We start from the raw sequence: 18,460 nt of genomic DNA on the forward strand, positions 1-18,460 counted from the left end.
ACATTTTTTTCATTAAAATACATTTGTGTTATTTTGGAACAGATCCTATCATTGTGGGTTTCTCTTGTCTGAAATTTGTCCACGTCTATATCCAGAAACCTGTTACAGTCCACTGATTCTAAGTGTACATCCCCAATACACAGAGTAAGTTACTCTGTTCTGATGGTTCTGTTTGTTTCGAAATTTGTACACACAGTTTTTTTCCTGTTGATCAATAAGTTATTTTCTGTAAAATACTGTTCCGCCATTTGCAAGTTCTCACTGGCTCTTTTTTCCACCTCCTTTATTGAGTCACTACATGCTAGTAAAGTTGTGTCATGTGCATACATGATCACTTTTTCATTTACAGCAGTGGACATATCATTTATATATAAGATAAAACTCAGAGGTCCTACTACTGAACCCTGAGCTACTCCATATTTTACCTGCAGAAAATCAGAGTAGACATTTCTCTCTGTATTTCGAGATTTATGTTTTATTTCAACACACTGTTGTCTGTTTTCAACAAAGGTTTTTATAATATCAGCAGCTTTCCCTCTTGTGCCATCGCAGTCCAGTTTCTGTAGAAGAGTTTTGTGGCAAGCACAGTGAAAAGCTTTTGAAAAGTCTAAATAGGCATTTGATACGTTCTTTTGATGATCCGATGCCTCACTGTTTATGTGTGTTGTGAAGTTTGTCACTGCAGTCTTGGTGGATCTTCCCTTTCTAAATCCATGTTGTACCTCATTTGAGATCTTATGCTTCTCTATGAAGTTTATAAATCTATCTTTAATCACTGTTTCTACTGTTTTAGACAGAACAGGCATGATCGTTATGGGCCTGTAGTTTTTGGGGTCTCCTTTATCCCCTCCTTTGAATACTGGCACAACTTTACTTATCTTTCGGAACTACTCCTTGTTTCATTTCTAAATTTACAAGGAATGGTAGAGGCTTAGCAAGCTGGCACTGTGTTTGACCATTTTTGCTGAGATACCCTCCAGACCTTTTGTATTTTTATTTTTTAGTGCTCCAATTTTCTTAAGAGCTTCCAATTCATCTCTAGGGAGGAGGTATAAACTCTCAGCCAGTTTTTTGGGACTTTCCATCCTTTTTGGTAGTAATATGTTTTGTTGCAGAAGTTACTCTACTATATCTAAATAGTGCTGGTTGAAAATATTGCACACTTGTTGTTCCTCATTCACTTCTTTCCCTTCCCTTGTCAACACTATATTTGTATCTTTCAAGGCATGTGACTCTTTTCTGTTTTCATTTATACAGTTTCAGACTGTTTTAGATACATTACAGGAAGATTGTATTTCAGATTTTTGGTGGGTGGCTTCTGCTTTTCTTATCATCCTAGTGTATGCTTTCTTTTACACTTGTAAGCCTGATGACTGACCTGACCTTTTCCTTTCTGGTATGTTTCGAAGAGTTCAATCAGTTCATCTCGTGCCTTTTTAATTTCTGCAATGAACCATTTTTTTGTCTGGTTTACCCATAACAGTTCTGCATATTTTAGGACAAGCTGTACTGTGTAGTTTCTTAATACACCACAGAAAGATTCCCAGCTCTTTTCTACAGTTTCCTCTATAAACATATCAAGCCACTTTTCTTTTTTTTCTTCTTCTTTTTTTTTTTAGCAAAATTTAAAGCCTGCTTAGATGTGTTTGTCAATTCAGCCTCTACATTTTCCTCGGTGTTTTTTTTTGTGAGCTAGCAGTGCAGTTGTTTGTTCAAAATGGTCTGCATCAACAGTATTTATAACCTGAATTATTTTTCTGTCAATAGGTATACTTGATAGAACATGATCCATTAATGTGCTAGATGTTTGTGTATGTCTTGTTGCTGCATTTGTTACATGAAACTAGAGATTGTGTGTCCTTATAATATCTTGAAAACTTATTGTGCAGCTTCTGACTTTAAGCATTCTATATTTAAGTCACCAGCTATTACTATGTAAGTGTATTGCTTTGTTACTTTATGCAGGAGTGCATCAATTTCCAGTAAAAATCTTTCAATGCATGAGCTAGGGGATCAGCATATTCCTATTATAAGGCAATTTTCCCCCAGGAAATTTATTTGTACTGTTGATTCAAAGCAAAATTCTGTACAGTTTGTGATTTTCTGTGAAGTACAATCCATTACTTTGCTGTCTACACATATTGCTACTCCACCACTTTTATGTACAGTTCTGCTGCAATATGCTACATTTTTATATTCCATGATATCGAAGACCTTTCATTCATTCTGCTTTAAACCATGTTCAGCCATTATGAAAATGTTGGGCACTTCAGCAGCTAATAACACTTCTAATTCCTCTGATTTATTGGATGCATATTGAACATTTTGAAGCAGTATTTTTAAATTGAGTTTCTTTGAATCTATGCTTTACTTGTTATACTGGTCTTTTTCCCTACCTGTGGGTATCAAAAATTTCGGTCCTTTCATGAGGGATCCTTAATGTAGGTCCAGGTGCTGATGCTACTGTCAGAAGATCTGTTGCTGATGTTGGCACTGCTTTTGCTGTGGATGCTGGAAATACTACTTCCCTTGACACTAGTGTGATGGCCCCCTATTCTAAAAAACAACTCCTTGCTTGTAATATATAGCAGTTATTTGCTAGTTTTGTTGAACATTTCACTCAACTGGGAAACTAGCTTGGCCTTTCCTATTCTTTGTAGGTGCAGACCATGGCTTGTGTAACCATCACGGTTCATTTCACTAAGGTCTACCAATTGTATGTAGTTAAATTTTTCACACAATTTTTTTAACTCAGAATTATACAGTTTCATTTCTTCATTTACACACGATCATATCCCACTGAACCAGCTGTGGTGACGACATTTGTATTAAACAATTTTGGCAGTATGCCTTGGAAACATCACAGGGCAGTCTTGTTTTCGTTTGTATATATTCATTTCTGTTGCCAATAATAATGGTGTGATCATTGTTTTTTACTTGGCTTGTACCTGTTGCTATATTTTCCACCACTACATCTAACTTGGCAGATGGCTTTACTTTCACGAAAACTGAATGTTTTGAATGCATACCCTCATGTAAGCATCTGGTGAGGCCTTTTCCTTGACTGTCAGTGAACATTTAGGTGCTTGCACATAAACAGACACTAAAAATAGCCTCACCTATTAATACTATAGGCTACAACATTAGAATGAAAAATATTGACCTCCTTTATTCAGTAGTAAAGCTGTCAGCAGCTCAAAAAGGAAGACATTATGGAAACACAAAAGTCTTTGATCATATGGCCCATAATACAAAATACCTGGCAGGTAGCAAAGTAAATTATCAGTCTTATCTGAAATCATTTCTTCTGGACAAGTCCTATTCAATATACAAATAATTAATTAATCATTGTTGGAGTGTGTTGTATAGTAGACAAAGATATTTACATTTTTGTTAAATTTGTATTTCACATATAAAATGAGTTGTTGTTGTTGTTGTTGTGGTCTTCAGTCCTGAGACTGGTTTGATGCAGCTCTCCATGCTACTCTGTCCTGTGCAAGCTTCTTCATCTCCCAGTACCTACTGCAACCTACATCCTTCTGAATCTGCTTGGTGTATTCATCTCTTGGACTCCCTCTATGATTTTTACCCTCAACGCTGCCCACCAATACTAAATTGGTGATCCCTTGATGCCTCAGAACATGTCCTATCAACCAATCCCTTCTTCTAGTCAAGTTGTGCCACAAGTTCCTCTTCTCCTCAATACCTCCTCATTAGTTATGTGATCTACCCATCTAATCTTCAGCATTCTTCTGTAGCACCACATTTCGAAAGCTTCTATTCCCTTCTTGTCTAAACTATTTATCATCCATGTTTCACTTCCATACATGGCTACAATCCATACGAATACTTTCAGAAACGACTTCCTGACACTTAAATCTATACTCGATGTTAACAAATTTCTCTTCTTCAGAAACGCTTTCCTTGCCATTGCCAGTCTACATTTTATATTCTCTCTACTTCGACCATCATCAGTTATTTTGCTCCCAAAATAGCAAAACTCCTTTACTACTTTAAGTGTCTCATTTCCTAATCTAATTCCCTCAGCATCACCCGACTTAATTCGACTACATTCCATTATCCTTGTTTTGCTTTTGTTGATGTTCGTCTTATATCCTCCTTTCAAGACACTATCCATTCTGTTCAACTGCTCTTCCAAGTCCTTTGCTGTCTCTGACAGAATTACAATGTCATCGGCGAACCTCAAAGTTTTTATTTCTTCTCTGTGGATTTTAATACCTACTCCGATTTTTTTGTTTCCTTCACTGCTTGCTCAATATACAGATTGAATAACATCGGGGAGAGGCTACAACCCTGTCTCACTCCCTTCTCAACCACTGCTTCCCTTTAATGCCCCTCAACTATTATAACTGCCATTTGGTTTCTATACAAATTGTAAATAGCGTTTCGCTCCCTGTATTTTACCCCTGCCATCTTCAGAATTCGAAAGAGAGTATTCCAGTCAACATTGTCAAAAGCTTTCTCTAAGTCTACAAATGCTAGAAACATAGGTTTGCCTTTCCTTAATCTTTCTTCTAAGATAAGTCGTAGGGTCAGTATTGTCTCACGTGTTCCAATATTTCTACAGAATCCAAACTGATCTTCCCCTAGTTCGGCTTCTACTAGTTTTTCCATTTGTCTGTAAAGAATTCTCGTTACTATTTTGCAGCCGTGGCTTATTAAACTGATAGTTTGGTAATTTTCACATCTGTCAACACCTGCTTTCTTTGGGATTGGAATTATTATATTCTTCTTGAAGTCTGAGGGTATTTCGCCTGTCTCGTACATCTTGCTCACCAGATGGTAGAGTTTTGTCAGCACTGGCTCTCCCAAGTCGTCAGTAGTTCTAATGGAATGTTGTCTACTCCCGGGGCCTTGTTTCAACTCAGGTCTTTCAGTGCTCTTTCAAACTCTTCACGCAGTATCATATCTCCCATTTCATCTTCATCTACATCCTCTTCCCTTTCCATAATATTGTCCTCAAGTACATCGCCTTGTATAGATCCTCTATATACTCCTTCCACCTTTCTGCTTTCCCATCTTTGCTTAGAACTGGGTTTCCATCTGAGCTCTTAATATTCATACAAGTGGTTCTCTTTTCTCCAAAGGTCTCTTTAATTTTCCTGTAGGCAGTATCTATCGTACTTCTAGTGAGATAAGCCTCAACATCCTTACATTTATCCTCTAGCCATCCCTGCTTAGCCATTTTGCATTTCCTGTCAATCTCATTTTTGAGACGTTTGTATTCCTTTTTGCCTGCTTCATTTACTGCATTTTTATATTTTCTCCTTTCATCAATTGAATCCAATATTTCTTCTGTTACCCAAGGATTTCTACTAGCCCTCGCCTTTTTACCTACTGGATCCTCTCCTGCCTTCACTACTTCATCCCTCAAAGCTACCCATTCTTCTACTGTATTTCTTTCCCCCATTCCTGCCATTTGTTCCCTTACGCTTTCCTTGAAACTCTGTACAACCTCTGGTTTAGTCAGTGTATCCAGGTCCCATCTCCTTAAATTCCCACCTCTTTGCAGTTTCTTCAGTTTTAATCTATAGTTCATAACCAATAGATTGTGGTCAGAGTCCACATCTGCCCCTGGAAATGTCCTACAATTTAAAACCATGTTCCTAAATCTCTGTCTTACCATTATATAATCCATCTGAAATATGTCAGTATCTCCAGGCTTCTTCCATGTATACAACATTCTTTTATGTTTCTTGAACCAAGTGTTAGCTATGATTAAGTTGTGCTCTGTGCAAAATTCTACCAGGCGGCTTCCTCTTTCATTTTTTAGCCCCAATCCATATTCACCTACTACATTGCCTTCTCTCCTTTATCCTACTGCTGAATTCCAGTCACCCATGACTATTAAATTTTCGGCTCCCTTCACCATCTGAATAATTTCTTTTATTTCGTCATACATTTCTTCAATTTCTTCGTCATCTGCAGAGTTAGTTGGCATATAAACTAGTACTACTGTAGCAGGCATGGGCTTCGTGTCTATCTTGGCCACAATAATGCGTTTACTATGCTGTTGGTAGTAGCTTACCCACATTCCTATTTTTTTATTCATTATTATGAGTACTGGACTAGATTAACAAGTCCATTTCATCTACATCTACAACTACATGGATACTCTGAATATCACATTTAAGTGCCTGTCAGAGGGTTCATTGAACCACCTTCATAATTTTCTGTTATTCCAATCTCGTATAGCGTGCTGAAAGGACAAACACCTGTATCTTTCTGTACAAGCTCTGATTTCCCTTATTTTGTCATGTGATAATTTCTCCCTATGTAGCTCAGTATCAACAGTATATTTTCCCATTCGGAGGAGAAAGTTGGTGATTGGAATTTCATGAGAAAATTTCCCCGCGACGAAAAACGCTTTTGTTTTAATGATGTCCGTCCCAAATCCTGTATCATTTCAGTGACACACTGTCCCTTATTTCGCGATAATACAAAACATGCTGCCCTTCTTTGAACTTTTTCCATGTACTCCATCAATCCTGTGTGATAAGGATCCCACACCGCACAGCAGTATTCTAAAAGAGGACAGAAAAGCCTAGTTTAGACGGTCTCTTTAGTAGACCTGTTACATTCCTAAGTATCCTGCCAATAAAACACAGTCTTTGGTTAGCCTTCCACACAACATTTTCTGTGTGTTCCTTCCAGTTTAAGCTGTTTGTAAGGTATTTTGTAGAATGTGTGGCCTTTAGATTTGATTGATTTATCATATAACCAAAGTTTAACAGATTCCTTTTATCACTCATGTGGATGACCTGACACTTTTCATTATTTAGGGTCAATTGCCAATTTTTTCAGCATACATAAATCTTTTCTAAATCATTTTGCAATTTGTTTTGATCTTCTGGTGACTTTACTAGTCAATAAATGACAGCTGCTCAGATTGTCTCCTAAATCATGTGTAAAGATAAGGGACAGCAAAGGCATAAAACACTACCTTTGAGAACACCAGAAATCACTTCTGTTTTACTAGAATGCTAAAGAGTACTTCTGTTTTACTCAGTGACTTTCCATCAATTGCTACAAACTGTGAACTCTCTGACAAGAAATCAAGAATCCAGTCACATAACTGGGACAATATTCAATAGGCACGCAGTTTCACTACAATCCGCTTGTGTGGTACAATGTCAAAAGCCTTTCAGAAATCCAGAAATATGGAGTCAATTAGAAATCCCTTGTCAATATCACTCAACACTTCATGTGAGTAAAAAGCTAGTTATGTTTCCAAGAACAGTGTTTCCTAAATCCGTGTTCACTGTGTGTCATTAGACTGATTTCTATATGTTCCAAAATCCTGCTGCATATCAATGTTAATGATATGGGCCTGTGATTTAGCAGATCACTCCTACTACCTTTCTTGAATATTTGTCTGACCTGTGCCCTGCGCAACTGTCCAGTCTTTGGGTTTGGATCTTTTGTTGAGCGAACTGTTGTATATGATTGTTAAGTATGGAGCTATTGCATCAGCATACTCTGAAAGGAACCTACTTGTATACAGTTTGGACCAGAAGACTTGCTTTCATTAAGTGATTTAAATTGCTTCACTACTCTGAGGATATCTACTTCTACGTTACTCATGTTGGCTGCCGTTCTTGATTTGAATTCTGGAATATTTGCTTCGTCTTCTTTTGTGAAGGCATTTTGGAAATCTGTGTTTACTATCTCTGCTTTGGCAGCACTGTTTTCAGTAGTATCTCCATTGCTGTCATGTAGAGAAGGCCTTGATTGTCTCTCGCCACTCGCATACTTCACATACAACCAGAATCTCTTTGGATTTTCTGCCAGGTTTCGAGACAAAGTTTCACTGTGGAAACTATTATAAGCATCTTGCATTGAAGTCCACTCTAAGTTTCAAGCTGCTGTGAAAGATAGCAAATCTTGGCGATTTTGCCTCTGTTTAAATTTGGAATATGTTTTTTCATTGTTTCTGCAACAATATTCTGACCTAATTTGTGTACCAAGGAGGATCAGTTCTGTCACTTGTTAATTTATTTCGTATAAATCTCTCAATTGCTGCCAATACTTCTACTTTGAATTCAAGCCACATCTGTTCTGCACTGACATTGTTAATTTGGAAGGAGTGGAAATTGTCTCTCAGGAAGGTGTCAAGTGGATTTTTCACTGCATTTTTGAATATCTATATTTTTCGTTTATTTTTGGAGTATTTGGGGATTACAATATCCAATCCCAGTATGACAACCCTATGTTCACCCATCCCTTGAATGTAATACTTTCAAGTTAAAGTCTTCTGTCTACCCTCAGTCTTATAGTTTAAAATGACCTACTTGACTGACTGTTTGGTCACCATCTGACAATAAAAATTTCACTTTTAGAACAGTTTTATGTGAGAAACTTTATGCATTTCATTTTGTTGCATTTAAGCATTAATATGTTCTCTGAAAGCCTCCCCTCTTAAGGACATCATTTATAATAATCTAGTTTTTTACCATTGGGTTAGATGTGTAGGATGCTGATACTTGTGTTGTTAAGATGGCATTTTGTTCCATGCAAGTGATGGCTATTGCTGATGTGTGATATTTTTTGTTTTTTAGTGCTGCCAGCTAGACATCCTTGAAACACTCCAAATACACAAATACCAAACAAAACAATCTGAGTCCATCTTAAATGATAAAAATGACAATATTGACTACACACACACACACACACACACACACACACACACACACACACACACACACACAGATATACATATACACACCTTAATATTTACCAAAAATATTTAGTTATGTTACCATGAGGGCCCCCAAATGTTCAAGGGATTCACCTCATTTAGAAATATATCATCACACCAACAGCTTGTACCCCCCGTCAGCTTGAAACTGTATGTACATCAACTATTGGTGCAAATTGTTCATCCATCTGCATATTTTAAAGCATTAATCAATGTATTACCCCAACCTTTAGGCAGTTATTACATGTAACACAAATAATCTAAAGACCCCCTGCTTTGTAAAGTTTGCTCTCATACAATCACTCCTTCCACCCTCCCCCTCTCTCACCCCTTCTACCCTCCCCCTCCCTCTCCTTTTCTCTTTCTCTTCCTCTTCCTCTTCCTCTCCCTCTGCCTCCAGCCAATCTCTGAATCCCAACCAAAATGATTAATTGTATATAATTTTACCACTGTAGCCAACATAATTATTGTACGTATTAGTATGAAGTTTAAGCTGTATTACCTTGTCAAAATTGGATTTATATACCACCTGAATTATTTATTCCAACACATGCATTCGACACCTTAAACAAACATCTCCAAAATCCTATAAAAACTTTATTCTGTAATAATGTTGTTATGATGTATATTCTTTGTACTTCGTGATAATGTTTTCTCTTCTGCTATATGATCCTTGCACCTAATAGTTTCCAGACACCATATTTGTTTCAATAATATGACAGCATACATGTGATGTGTACAACAATGAAAGGAACCTGTGACCATTGTAGGTACTCTGTTTTACTTATTTCAGTTTCACTGTTAGATATACATTTAGGTTTTTGTCAAAAGAAACCCAAAACCATGTTCTGAAATAGTGTTTTGTTTCTCCACTAGACAGTGCCACAATTCCTCCAAAAAATCATAACACAAAATACACACACACACACACACACACAAATGTCATATTAAGAGATTTAAATCTTTGAAATGTGTCGTGGAGATAAATAAAGAGCATCTGGTAACAGTAAACTTGTTGTTTCATTTAATGCCAATAACAGTCACAGTAAAGCCTAACCAAAAAAAAAAGAAACAGAGTGTTAGTCAAAAAGCACTTTATAACTTTGAAATGATATAAAAAATTATTGAGATAACTCACATAATCGGTAGATGTGTCATTTTATAGCCACCAGTCTCAGGTTTGATTCACTTAGTGCATCAGTACCCCATTCCTCACTAAGAGCACCAGTATAGTGCACACACAGTTAAAATGGCTACTTTCACTGGTGATAAATATGCTTGCTGTATGTTTTTGTTTCATAAAGTGAACTGTATATCAACTGTTCAGTGTAAATTTCACACAGAATATGCTAAAGAACCTCCAGGCAAGACTACAATTTACTCTTGGCACAAGTGTTTTGATGGAGTATACTAAGTAAGTGATCTTTAGACTCTTGTTTCTTTCCAGCATGCAGTAATTCACTTATCTAGCTCCAGGCATCCACATGTAGACCATATCATGTGTGACTGAGGGAATTGCACTTATGTGCTCAGCATCAAGAAACTGGTTACTAAATGTCTTTTCATGCTACTTGAAGTATGTCACCGTCATAACTCTAGTTTGAGAAGCATTGCTAGCAATTTGAATGATGTGATCTTTGATTTTGTTCCTCTTTATTACACCGTAACAGTACTTTTCCAAAGGGACATTGAAATCTTAGCCTGTTTCCCTCTTCATTATAGAAGGGACAAAAGGTTATGGAAGAGCAGATGGAAGACTAAAAGGAAGGGGAGGAGAAGAAGAAGAAGGTTTGTTCTAAACTGTCATGAAGTGCAGTCTGCCAGATTAAATTTCACTGTGTCTAAAAGCGTCTTCGTTAGTGATTTTTTTTTTTCCTTTTTTCCTTCATATGCCTTCTGCTCACTGGTATTTCTGTTGACTTGTGTGTGTATCTCCATGTTATTTCAGAGTATACCCAGCAGCATTTAATTGTGTATATGTTAAGCTGAATTGTGTTTTGTTATCTGTTGTCACTTTTAGGGTGCACTCAATACAAACTTTATCCTTTTTTTGTACATTGTTGTCAATATTTGTTTCAAGGGTACCATGCACCACGTAGGGATCATCCCCTGGGGCTTGTATTAGCACCTGCCCCTGTGGAGTTGCCAGTGCACAGTCGAGTGAAGAAGGTTGCTGCTGGGCGTGCACATCTTATTGTATTATCAGAGAGAGAAGGAGCTTTTACTCTTGGCAATAATGCTTATGGACAGTGTGGCAGGAGGATAATTGAAGATGAGAAGTACTCTGGGAGCCAGACAGTCCATTGTATTCCTTCCCTTGATGGAGCTGTGATTGAAAAGGTCTTTTGTGGACAAGATCACAGGTGAATAAATAATGTCAGAAACAATACATCAATGTACCATTTTGTGGCCAGTGTTTCTTGCATGCCATGTTCTATTTTGATCCTAAATCATGCTTTTCAAACAGTCTGGTCATTGTGTATTACATGTTCAATTAATTTACTATCATTATGCTCACTTGTTCTTTTCATTTATTATAGAAATAGAAGAATTTTATCTGTAGTTCTAGTCTCAGCATGTCAATGAATTTATGCTGTATGTAATGTTTTGTAGAACATTGTGTTACCTCTTTTGCTCATTAAATTGTTGTTTGATTCAAGAGAGTATGTACGAGGACCATCAGCCCTGGTGTAGATAACTTTCTTTAACCACTCTTTAAGCATTGACAGACAGATATGGGTTGTGAATTAGCATATTCACAGCAACTTGTAAACCTATTTTTTGTAAACTCATTTTCAGTATTTGTATACACTTTGTTGTTATACATATCATTGTGAAATTAATGGGAGAGAGAATATTACTGTTAGGTGCTGGATTGTCATATATTATTGCATAGAAACTGGTTTCCAATGTTTTGTAAATACATTTCCACAAGTGTGTGCTTACTTTCCTTTGGGTGCTTGTATTTTCAAATAATGAAGTTTCTCCTTCACTCACATGTGAATTGAACAAACTAATGACATTCTGTGTTGGACTTCTCTGTGTACATTAAAATCCTTATTAATTTACACTGGCATTGCTGGTACACATTTAAGCAGATCACTGACAGTTCTTTCTAAAGTAAATGATGAGATTACAACCACAAGAATCTGTTAATAAACAGCTGATGTAGATCTGTAAAGTATTTCATCAAATGGGGGAAACCAACTTTTCATTTGCCCACAGTGAAGCTGCCAGGACCATTCAACTTTTTCTCCATGTACTCCAAATATTGGAGGAATTGTAGAAGGTGTTATGCAGGAGCCAAGGTAGCTCCTGAGGGCCAGCAACCCATATTACACCACAGAGGACAGGATTGTCTATGTCCAAGGCGTACCAAAAGCACCATGGTAAACACCAGCTATTTACATACAAGATAATGGAAACAGACATTCTGAGCACTACTTCCTGCAGGGGGAACTCAAGCCATGGCCTGCAGGAAGTATTACTACCCAAAACCTGATTGGTCGGACACAGCTATTTAGGGGCTAGAACAAGCCCCGAAGCTCAGTTCACTCCAGATGCTGACCTTGTGGACTTCGAGTGCTGAAGATTACGTCTTCGTCTCTGAATTGGACTTTTACTAGTATGTGTGTGTGTGTCTGTGTGTGTGTGTGTGTGTGTGTGTGTGTGTGTGTGTGTGTATTACCACAAACCTTTTTGGAAAATTTAGAAGTGAAATTTTTGTTTGCCTCAATCAGGAGACTTTTACTGGCATCGTTATTGTTACTTTTCTGTTGTTGTTCAGTCATCAACCTTGTAAACTTACATGAATAAAAGTTGTGTTTGTGAAAAATTGTGAATTGTCAGTCACCACACAAGTGGCGAAGAGTTGGTGCCTGCATGTGTCTTCCTCATGGCAGAAGTTGTACTTCAGCAGCTGCTCCAAAGTGTACATGACTTACTACAAGGTTTTCAACAGTTTTGCAAGAAATCTCAGGATACACAGGAATGTTTATTTACGGAACTCTTGCAAAACCACCTGGTTCCACCATCCCCGCCGTTTCCCGCTTTCAACGAGGATGCTGAAGACTGGGAAATGTACAAGAAGCAGCTCCAGTAGCATTTTCAAATCCACCAGGTTGTCCAAGAAGCAGCTCGTCACTCCTACTTTTTGTCCCGGAACCAGTCCAAAGTCTATATTCTCTTGACGAAACTCCAACCTTGACCTCCGAATTCTTTGACTTTCTCCCAGATTTGTGAGATTCTTGCAGTTTACTACCAATGACGGTTCCACATGTTGGCTACCTGTGTCAAATTTTACCAGTGTCGCAAGAATACTGGCCAATCCTATCAACAGTGGGCAGCGGAACTGCAAGATCTCAGCCAGAAATGTCACTTCACCTCACGTCTCCAAAGAATCCTCCGTGGATGAGACGGTTCGTGACCACCTCGTCCAGGACCCCCCTAACACAGCTTTCTGGCGCAACGCCCTCAAACTCGACGATCCTACCCTGGACCAGATCATTGATCTAGCATTCAAGTATGAAGTCTCTACAAGCATTTGGATTCCTGGGCGGAAGTGGCGGCCCTCCGAAACCATGACACCTCGGAACCCGTCGCATCGCTGGCGGAGGTCGAAGATGTTGCCGCCGCCCGTTCCAGTGCCCGACGTCAACCATCCTGTTCTGCACGGTGTCAACAGGGTAGCCGCCCTGTCCAGGAATTCGCGTCCTCAGACGACTCCATGGGTCCAGCGCAGACCTTCGGTGTGCGGAGGCCCCTGCATCCTCGCCAGTGCTACCTACCCCTCCGGCTCCCATCCTGCCTGGGGTGCCTTAAGAATCAGGCACGGGAAGACTGCCCTGGCAGGTGGGCATATTGTGCAGTGTTTACCCGTAACGGACATGTCAGTTCGGTATGCTGATCTCAGCAGCCCCCTCCTCATCCGGCCAATGACTGTCAGAGGCCTATACCCTTGGATATCAACCAAGTGCAGTCTTTGGGATCTTCTAAGCTGATGATTTGACATTCAGGTCAATGGTTGGCCACAGCAGATGCAGCGGTCTCACTGATCAACTATTCCTCTTATGCGAATAACCCCCCCCTCCGCGTCGAAACCTAGCGCCTCCTTACTTATAATAAGCAAGAATTGCCCTCTTGGCTCAGTTCATGGCTTCCATCCTGTATAAATTGGTTCATTGGGAAGTTACCTTCCTTTTGGGTAATAATGCGGCCACGGTGGATCTCTTCGGGTTGGATGCCTTCCGGGCCTTTGGCTTCACCATCGATGTCAGTGTTCATCTGGTGTCTTCCCAGGTTCCATTTCTGCCTGTCAATACCTTGTGCACATAATTCCAGGACCTCTTTGCCAGGCGTTGGCTGTGTTCAAGATTTTCATGCATCGCTCCAGCTGAAACCGTCTGCCCGGCCGAAGTACTTCCGGGCCCGGCAGATTCCCCAAACCCTCCAGCAGCCTCTTCAACAAGAAATGGACCGTCTCACCGAGGAGGGAGTCGTCTATGCAGCCCATTACAGTTTGTGGGCGACAGCCTTGGTCATCCTCAAGAGACCAGATGGGCGTCTGTGAGTTTGTGGCGACTTCAAGGCTATGCTTAACCCTCAGCTACAAGTTGAAGCCTATCCCCTCCTGTGTCTCGAGGACCTGTTCTTCAAGCTCACAGGGGGACAATTTTTTCAAAGATTGATCTTGCCGAGGCGTACCTCCAAATGCCTTTCGATAAGCCATCTACACCCTTGGCCATCGTCAACACACTGTTTGGACTGTTCCGGTTGAACCGCCTCATGTATGGCATTGCTAGTGCACTGGCTATCTTTCAGCATTACTTGGAACAGCTTTTGCGGGATGTGCCAGGTTGTATAAACTACATCAACATAAAAACTATAAACGACATTGTCGTCATCGGCCGTACCATGGAAGAACATCTCAGTCATCTGCAACAATTGTTCCTGCGCATGCAGACTGCAGGCCTAAAATGCAACCTTGCTAAATGCTGCTTTTTTCAACCTATCTCCTACCTGGGTCACATCATTTTTTGTGATGGCATATCACCTACCTCCTCCTACATCACTGCAGTAAAGGCCCTTCCTCGACCGCGTGCCATCCACCGATTGCGGTCTTTCCTGGGTAAATTTCATTCTATTGAAAGTTCATTCCCTTCACTGCCCACATTGCTGTGCCTCTCCATCACCTATGCTGACGAAATAATGTACCTTTTCATTGGTCCCCCACTTGTGAATCGGCTTTCCAAACCTTAAAGTGGAGGTTGCACTCTGCGGCGTGTCTCATGCAATATAACCCCTCTCTTCCTCTCCTCTTGGCTACGGACACCTCAGACTATGGTGTTGGGGCTGTCCTTTCCCACTGTCTACCAGATGGATGGGAACACCTAGTGGCGTGCATATCTAAATCCCTTACAGATGCCCAGTGCAAATATTCCCAAATTGAGAAGGAGGCCCTAGCCGTTTTGTTTGCCTGTACCAAGTTCCTCCATTACCTTTACGGTATGTCTCTTCACTTAATCACTGACCAAAAGCCCCTCTTGACCTTATTTTCCCTGTCAGCCCAGTTACCCATGAAGACTTCCTACCGCCTGCAGTGATGGGCCCTATTCCTTTCGTGTTTTAGGTACACCATCCATTTCCGGCCCACCTCCCAGAATGCCAATGCCAATGTCTTGTCTCGGCTCCCCTCCGGCCTGGATTCTGCATTTGGTTCATGAGACCTCCTAATTTTTCAGGTCAATGCCAACATACAGGATGCATTAACTGCATTACTAGTCACAGCTGAGAGGGTGGCCGCAGTAACGGCCGCAGATCCGCTCCTACAAGTGTTGCAGCTCTATGTTCTCCGCAGCTGGCCAACGCTTCCTCCGCCTCGTGCCCAGGCTGACCTCTGATTCTTCTACTCCATCTGCCATCAACTGGTGGCTGTCAACGGGGTGCTCTTCCATGTGGCAAATGACGCCAATCCATGAGTCATCGTACCAACTTCCCTGTGGTCCTGGAGACTCCAAGTCTTACATCAAAGTCACTGGCTGGGGTATTGCCCGGACAAAAACCCTCGCATGTGGCCATGTCTTCTGGGTAGGCATGACAGCAGATGTGGAGCACATGGTCCGGGGTTGTCAGCAGTGTAGCCAGGCCCTTCCTACACCGCGTTGGTCCTTCCAATCCTGACCAGCTGCTTCCCTCCCTTTAGAATGCATCCATCTGGATTTTGCGGGACCCTTCCTTTCCACTTACTGGTTACTCGTCATGGATGCCTATTCCCACTTCCCTTTCATTATCCGATGCTCCTCTTTCACCACAGAGAATACCATCATGGCCCTGTCAAAAATATTTCTGTCACCTTAGTATCAGACAATGGTCCGCATTTCACAGTCCAGAGTTTGCCAAATTCTGCCATGATAATTGTATCCACCACATCTTCCATCCTCAATCCAATGTAGAAGCAGAGCGCCTTAGTTCGCAATTTTAAAACTCAGATGAAGAAGAGGACCGTTCTCCGGAAGAAGCTCTTACATTATTTCTCAGTACGTACAGAGCCATGTCGGTGGGTGATAAAGAGTCCAGCCAAACTGCTCCATGTTCGCCAGCCTCAGACCCTACTCCATCTCCTCCTGCTGCAGGGTGGACCTCACGCCCTGCTCGGCACGTTCCGATATCCATCCGGCTCCAAGGTGTTAGCTTGCGGTTTTGGGCCCCAGCACAGATGGCTTCCGGGGTCATTATCCAGCCCTGTGGTCAACAACTGTTCGATGTATGCCTGGACAACAGGGTGATTTCGTGTCGCTGCAACCAACTGCGTCCTTATTTGTGCGAGCAGCTGCAGCACCAAATGCTGACTTTTCTTTCTCTCCCATCACAGGCCCCTTACTGGGAGCCTAAGTTGGTAGATGATCTTCCTGGAGATAGCCAGCAGATGCCAGCTGCTTTCCCAAGGCTGCCACATACTCCGGACCTGGGGAAGCTCTGGGACCATCCCCTGAACCCACCTCCCAGCCCCTCTTTGGCGCTGCCTCGGTTGGACGATGTGGACGTACCCATGCCGCTTGCCCACCCCAACGTCGCCTCGCAACCACCACTGCTTCGGCGTTCCAGCTGCCTTGTGCAGAAGGCAGCTCCCTACCCTCTGTCGACTGGGTTCCACTGCCTCCTTCAGCAGGAGTTAGCTGCAGATCAGCCTACGGCTCCGGACTATATTGGTACTCTCTCCCCCACAGTCGCCAGTGCCTCACCAGCTTTTGCGAAGGGGGGAGGGGTGTTATGCCGGAACCAAGGTAGCCCCTGAGGGCCAGCAATCCATATTACACCACAGAGGACGGGGTTGTCTATGTCCAAGGTGTACCAAATGCACCATGGTAAACACCGGCTATAGCTGAACCTGTGAAGACACAGTTGAGCTATTGTTAAATATATGCTTCTCCCCATCTATGTGGACCATGAGGTGTGAACTCACACAATAAAGAGCTTAATTGATTAATATGAGAGTGGCTTAAGAGTTTTCATCACTTTGGTGGAGGAATGAGCAGATATTATACATTATCTTTGGAGTGGATGTTCTCAGTCCAGACAAGATTTCTTTTGAATTATACTGAGATTATCACTCAAATTTAAACCTGTGTAAAATTGGCTTCTCTATGAATGTTTTATGCAAGACAGATTTTCAGTATTTTAAAATGTTTAATAGATGTAACCAGCCAATTATTAGAAAATTCATTTGCATTGGTTCACATATATTGTAAAGAAAGAACAAGTTACATTTCACATAGATAATGTAAATCAGTGGAAGAAAAATATGCAGCTGATATTTGGGGACCTTTGTCAGTTTCTGGTGGCCTTTACTGTTCTCTCTCATTTGAGGAGTACAGTGTCCACAAGTGCTCCTTTATTTTCTGGAAGATTACCGTAAGCACACAAAGGTGAATCTGCCATTCTCTGATGCATTAATTATAAAACTGCTTGGGATTAGTATGTAGGCCCTTTTGAGATTTAAAAATGGAACCATTGCTGATATCCTTACAACAAGATGATTAAGTTCTGGAACAATAAATAGCTTATGCTGACAACCTACTCATGCATTTAATGAATCTGGAATAAGCAATATAATTTTCGCTAAAAAGGAATAATACGCTTCTTGACATACCATTTCAGACAGGGGAAAGGTCAGACTGGAAAAAGATAGTACCTGTTTATGAATACGGGACACCAAAAGACAATCCTGATCTCAAACTGTTTCATTGTCCTATTATATATGCATTAGTTTGCTCTGTGGGGAGGCAATTATGTAAATTTATTTGTCTGACATGGAAGTAAAGAAACGCTGAAGACATTGGGTGACTTAGCAGTACGGATTTCAAAAATCATAGACTACACTGGGCCCTTGAAACATATGTACACTATGTGATCAAAAGTATCCAGACAGCTGGCTGAAAATGACTTAAAAGTTTGTGGCGCCCTCCATTGGTAATGCTGGAATTCAGTATGGTGTTGGCCCACCCTTAGCATTGATGATACCTTCCATTCTCACAGGCATACGTTCACTCAGGTGCTGGAAGGTTACTTGGGCAATGGAAGCCCATTCCTCATGGAGTGCTGCACTGAGGAGAGGTATCAATGTCAGTCAGTGAGGCCTGGCACGAAGTCGGTGTTCCAATACATCCCAAAGGTGTTCTATAGGATTCAGGTGAGAACTTTGTGTAGGCCAGTCCATTACAGGTATGTTATTGTTAGTAACCG

At 40.8% G+C, this 18,460-nt stretch overlaps 1 protein-coding gene across 2 annotated transcripts in view; it reads left to right on the forward strand.

Annotated features, from left to right (window-relative positions):
• LOC126278230 (RCC1-like G exchanging factor-like protein) overlaps positions 1-18,460 on the forward strand; it is a 148,824-nt gene that overhangs the window by 83,410 nt on the left and 46,954 nt on the right. For both annotated transcript variants that reach the window (XM_049978221.1, XM_049978213.1), the window contains exon 5: positions 10,800-11,082. In XM_049978221.1, coding sequence (XP_049834178.1) covers positions 10,800-11,082 — 283 coding nt within the window. The remainder of the gene's footprint in view (positions 1-10,799; positions 11,083-18,460) is intronic.

This window comes from Schistocerca gregaria, chromosome 1, assembly GCF_023897955.1.
Source record: "Schistocerca gregaria isolate iqSchGreg1 chromosome 1, iqSchGreg1.2, whole genome shotgun sequence".
Taxonomy (NCBI): Eukaryota; Metazoa; Arthropoda; class Insecta; order Orthoptera; family Acrididae; genus Schistocerca; species Schistocerca gregaria.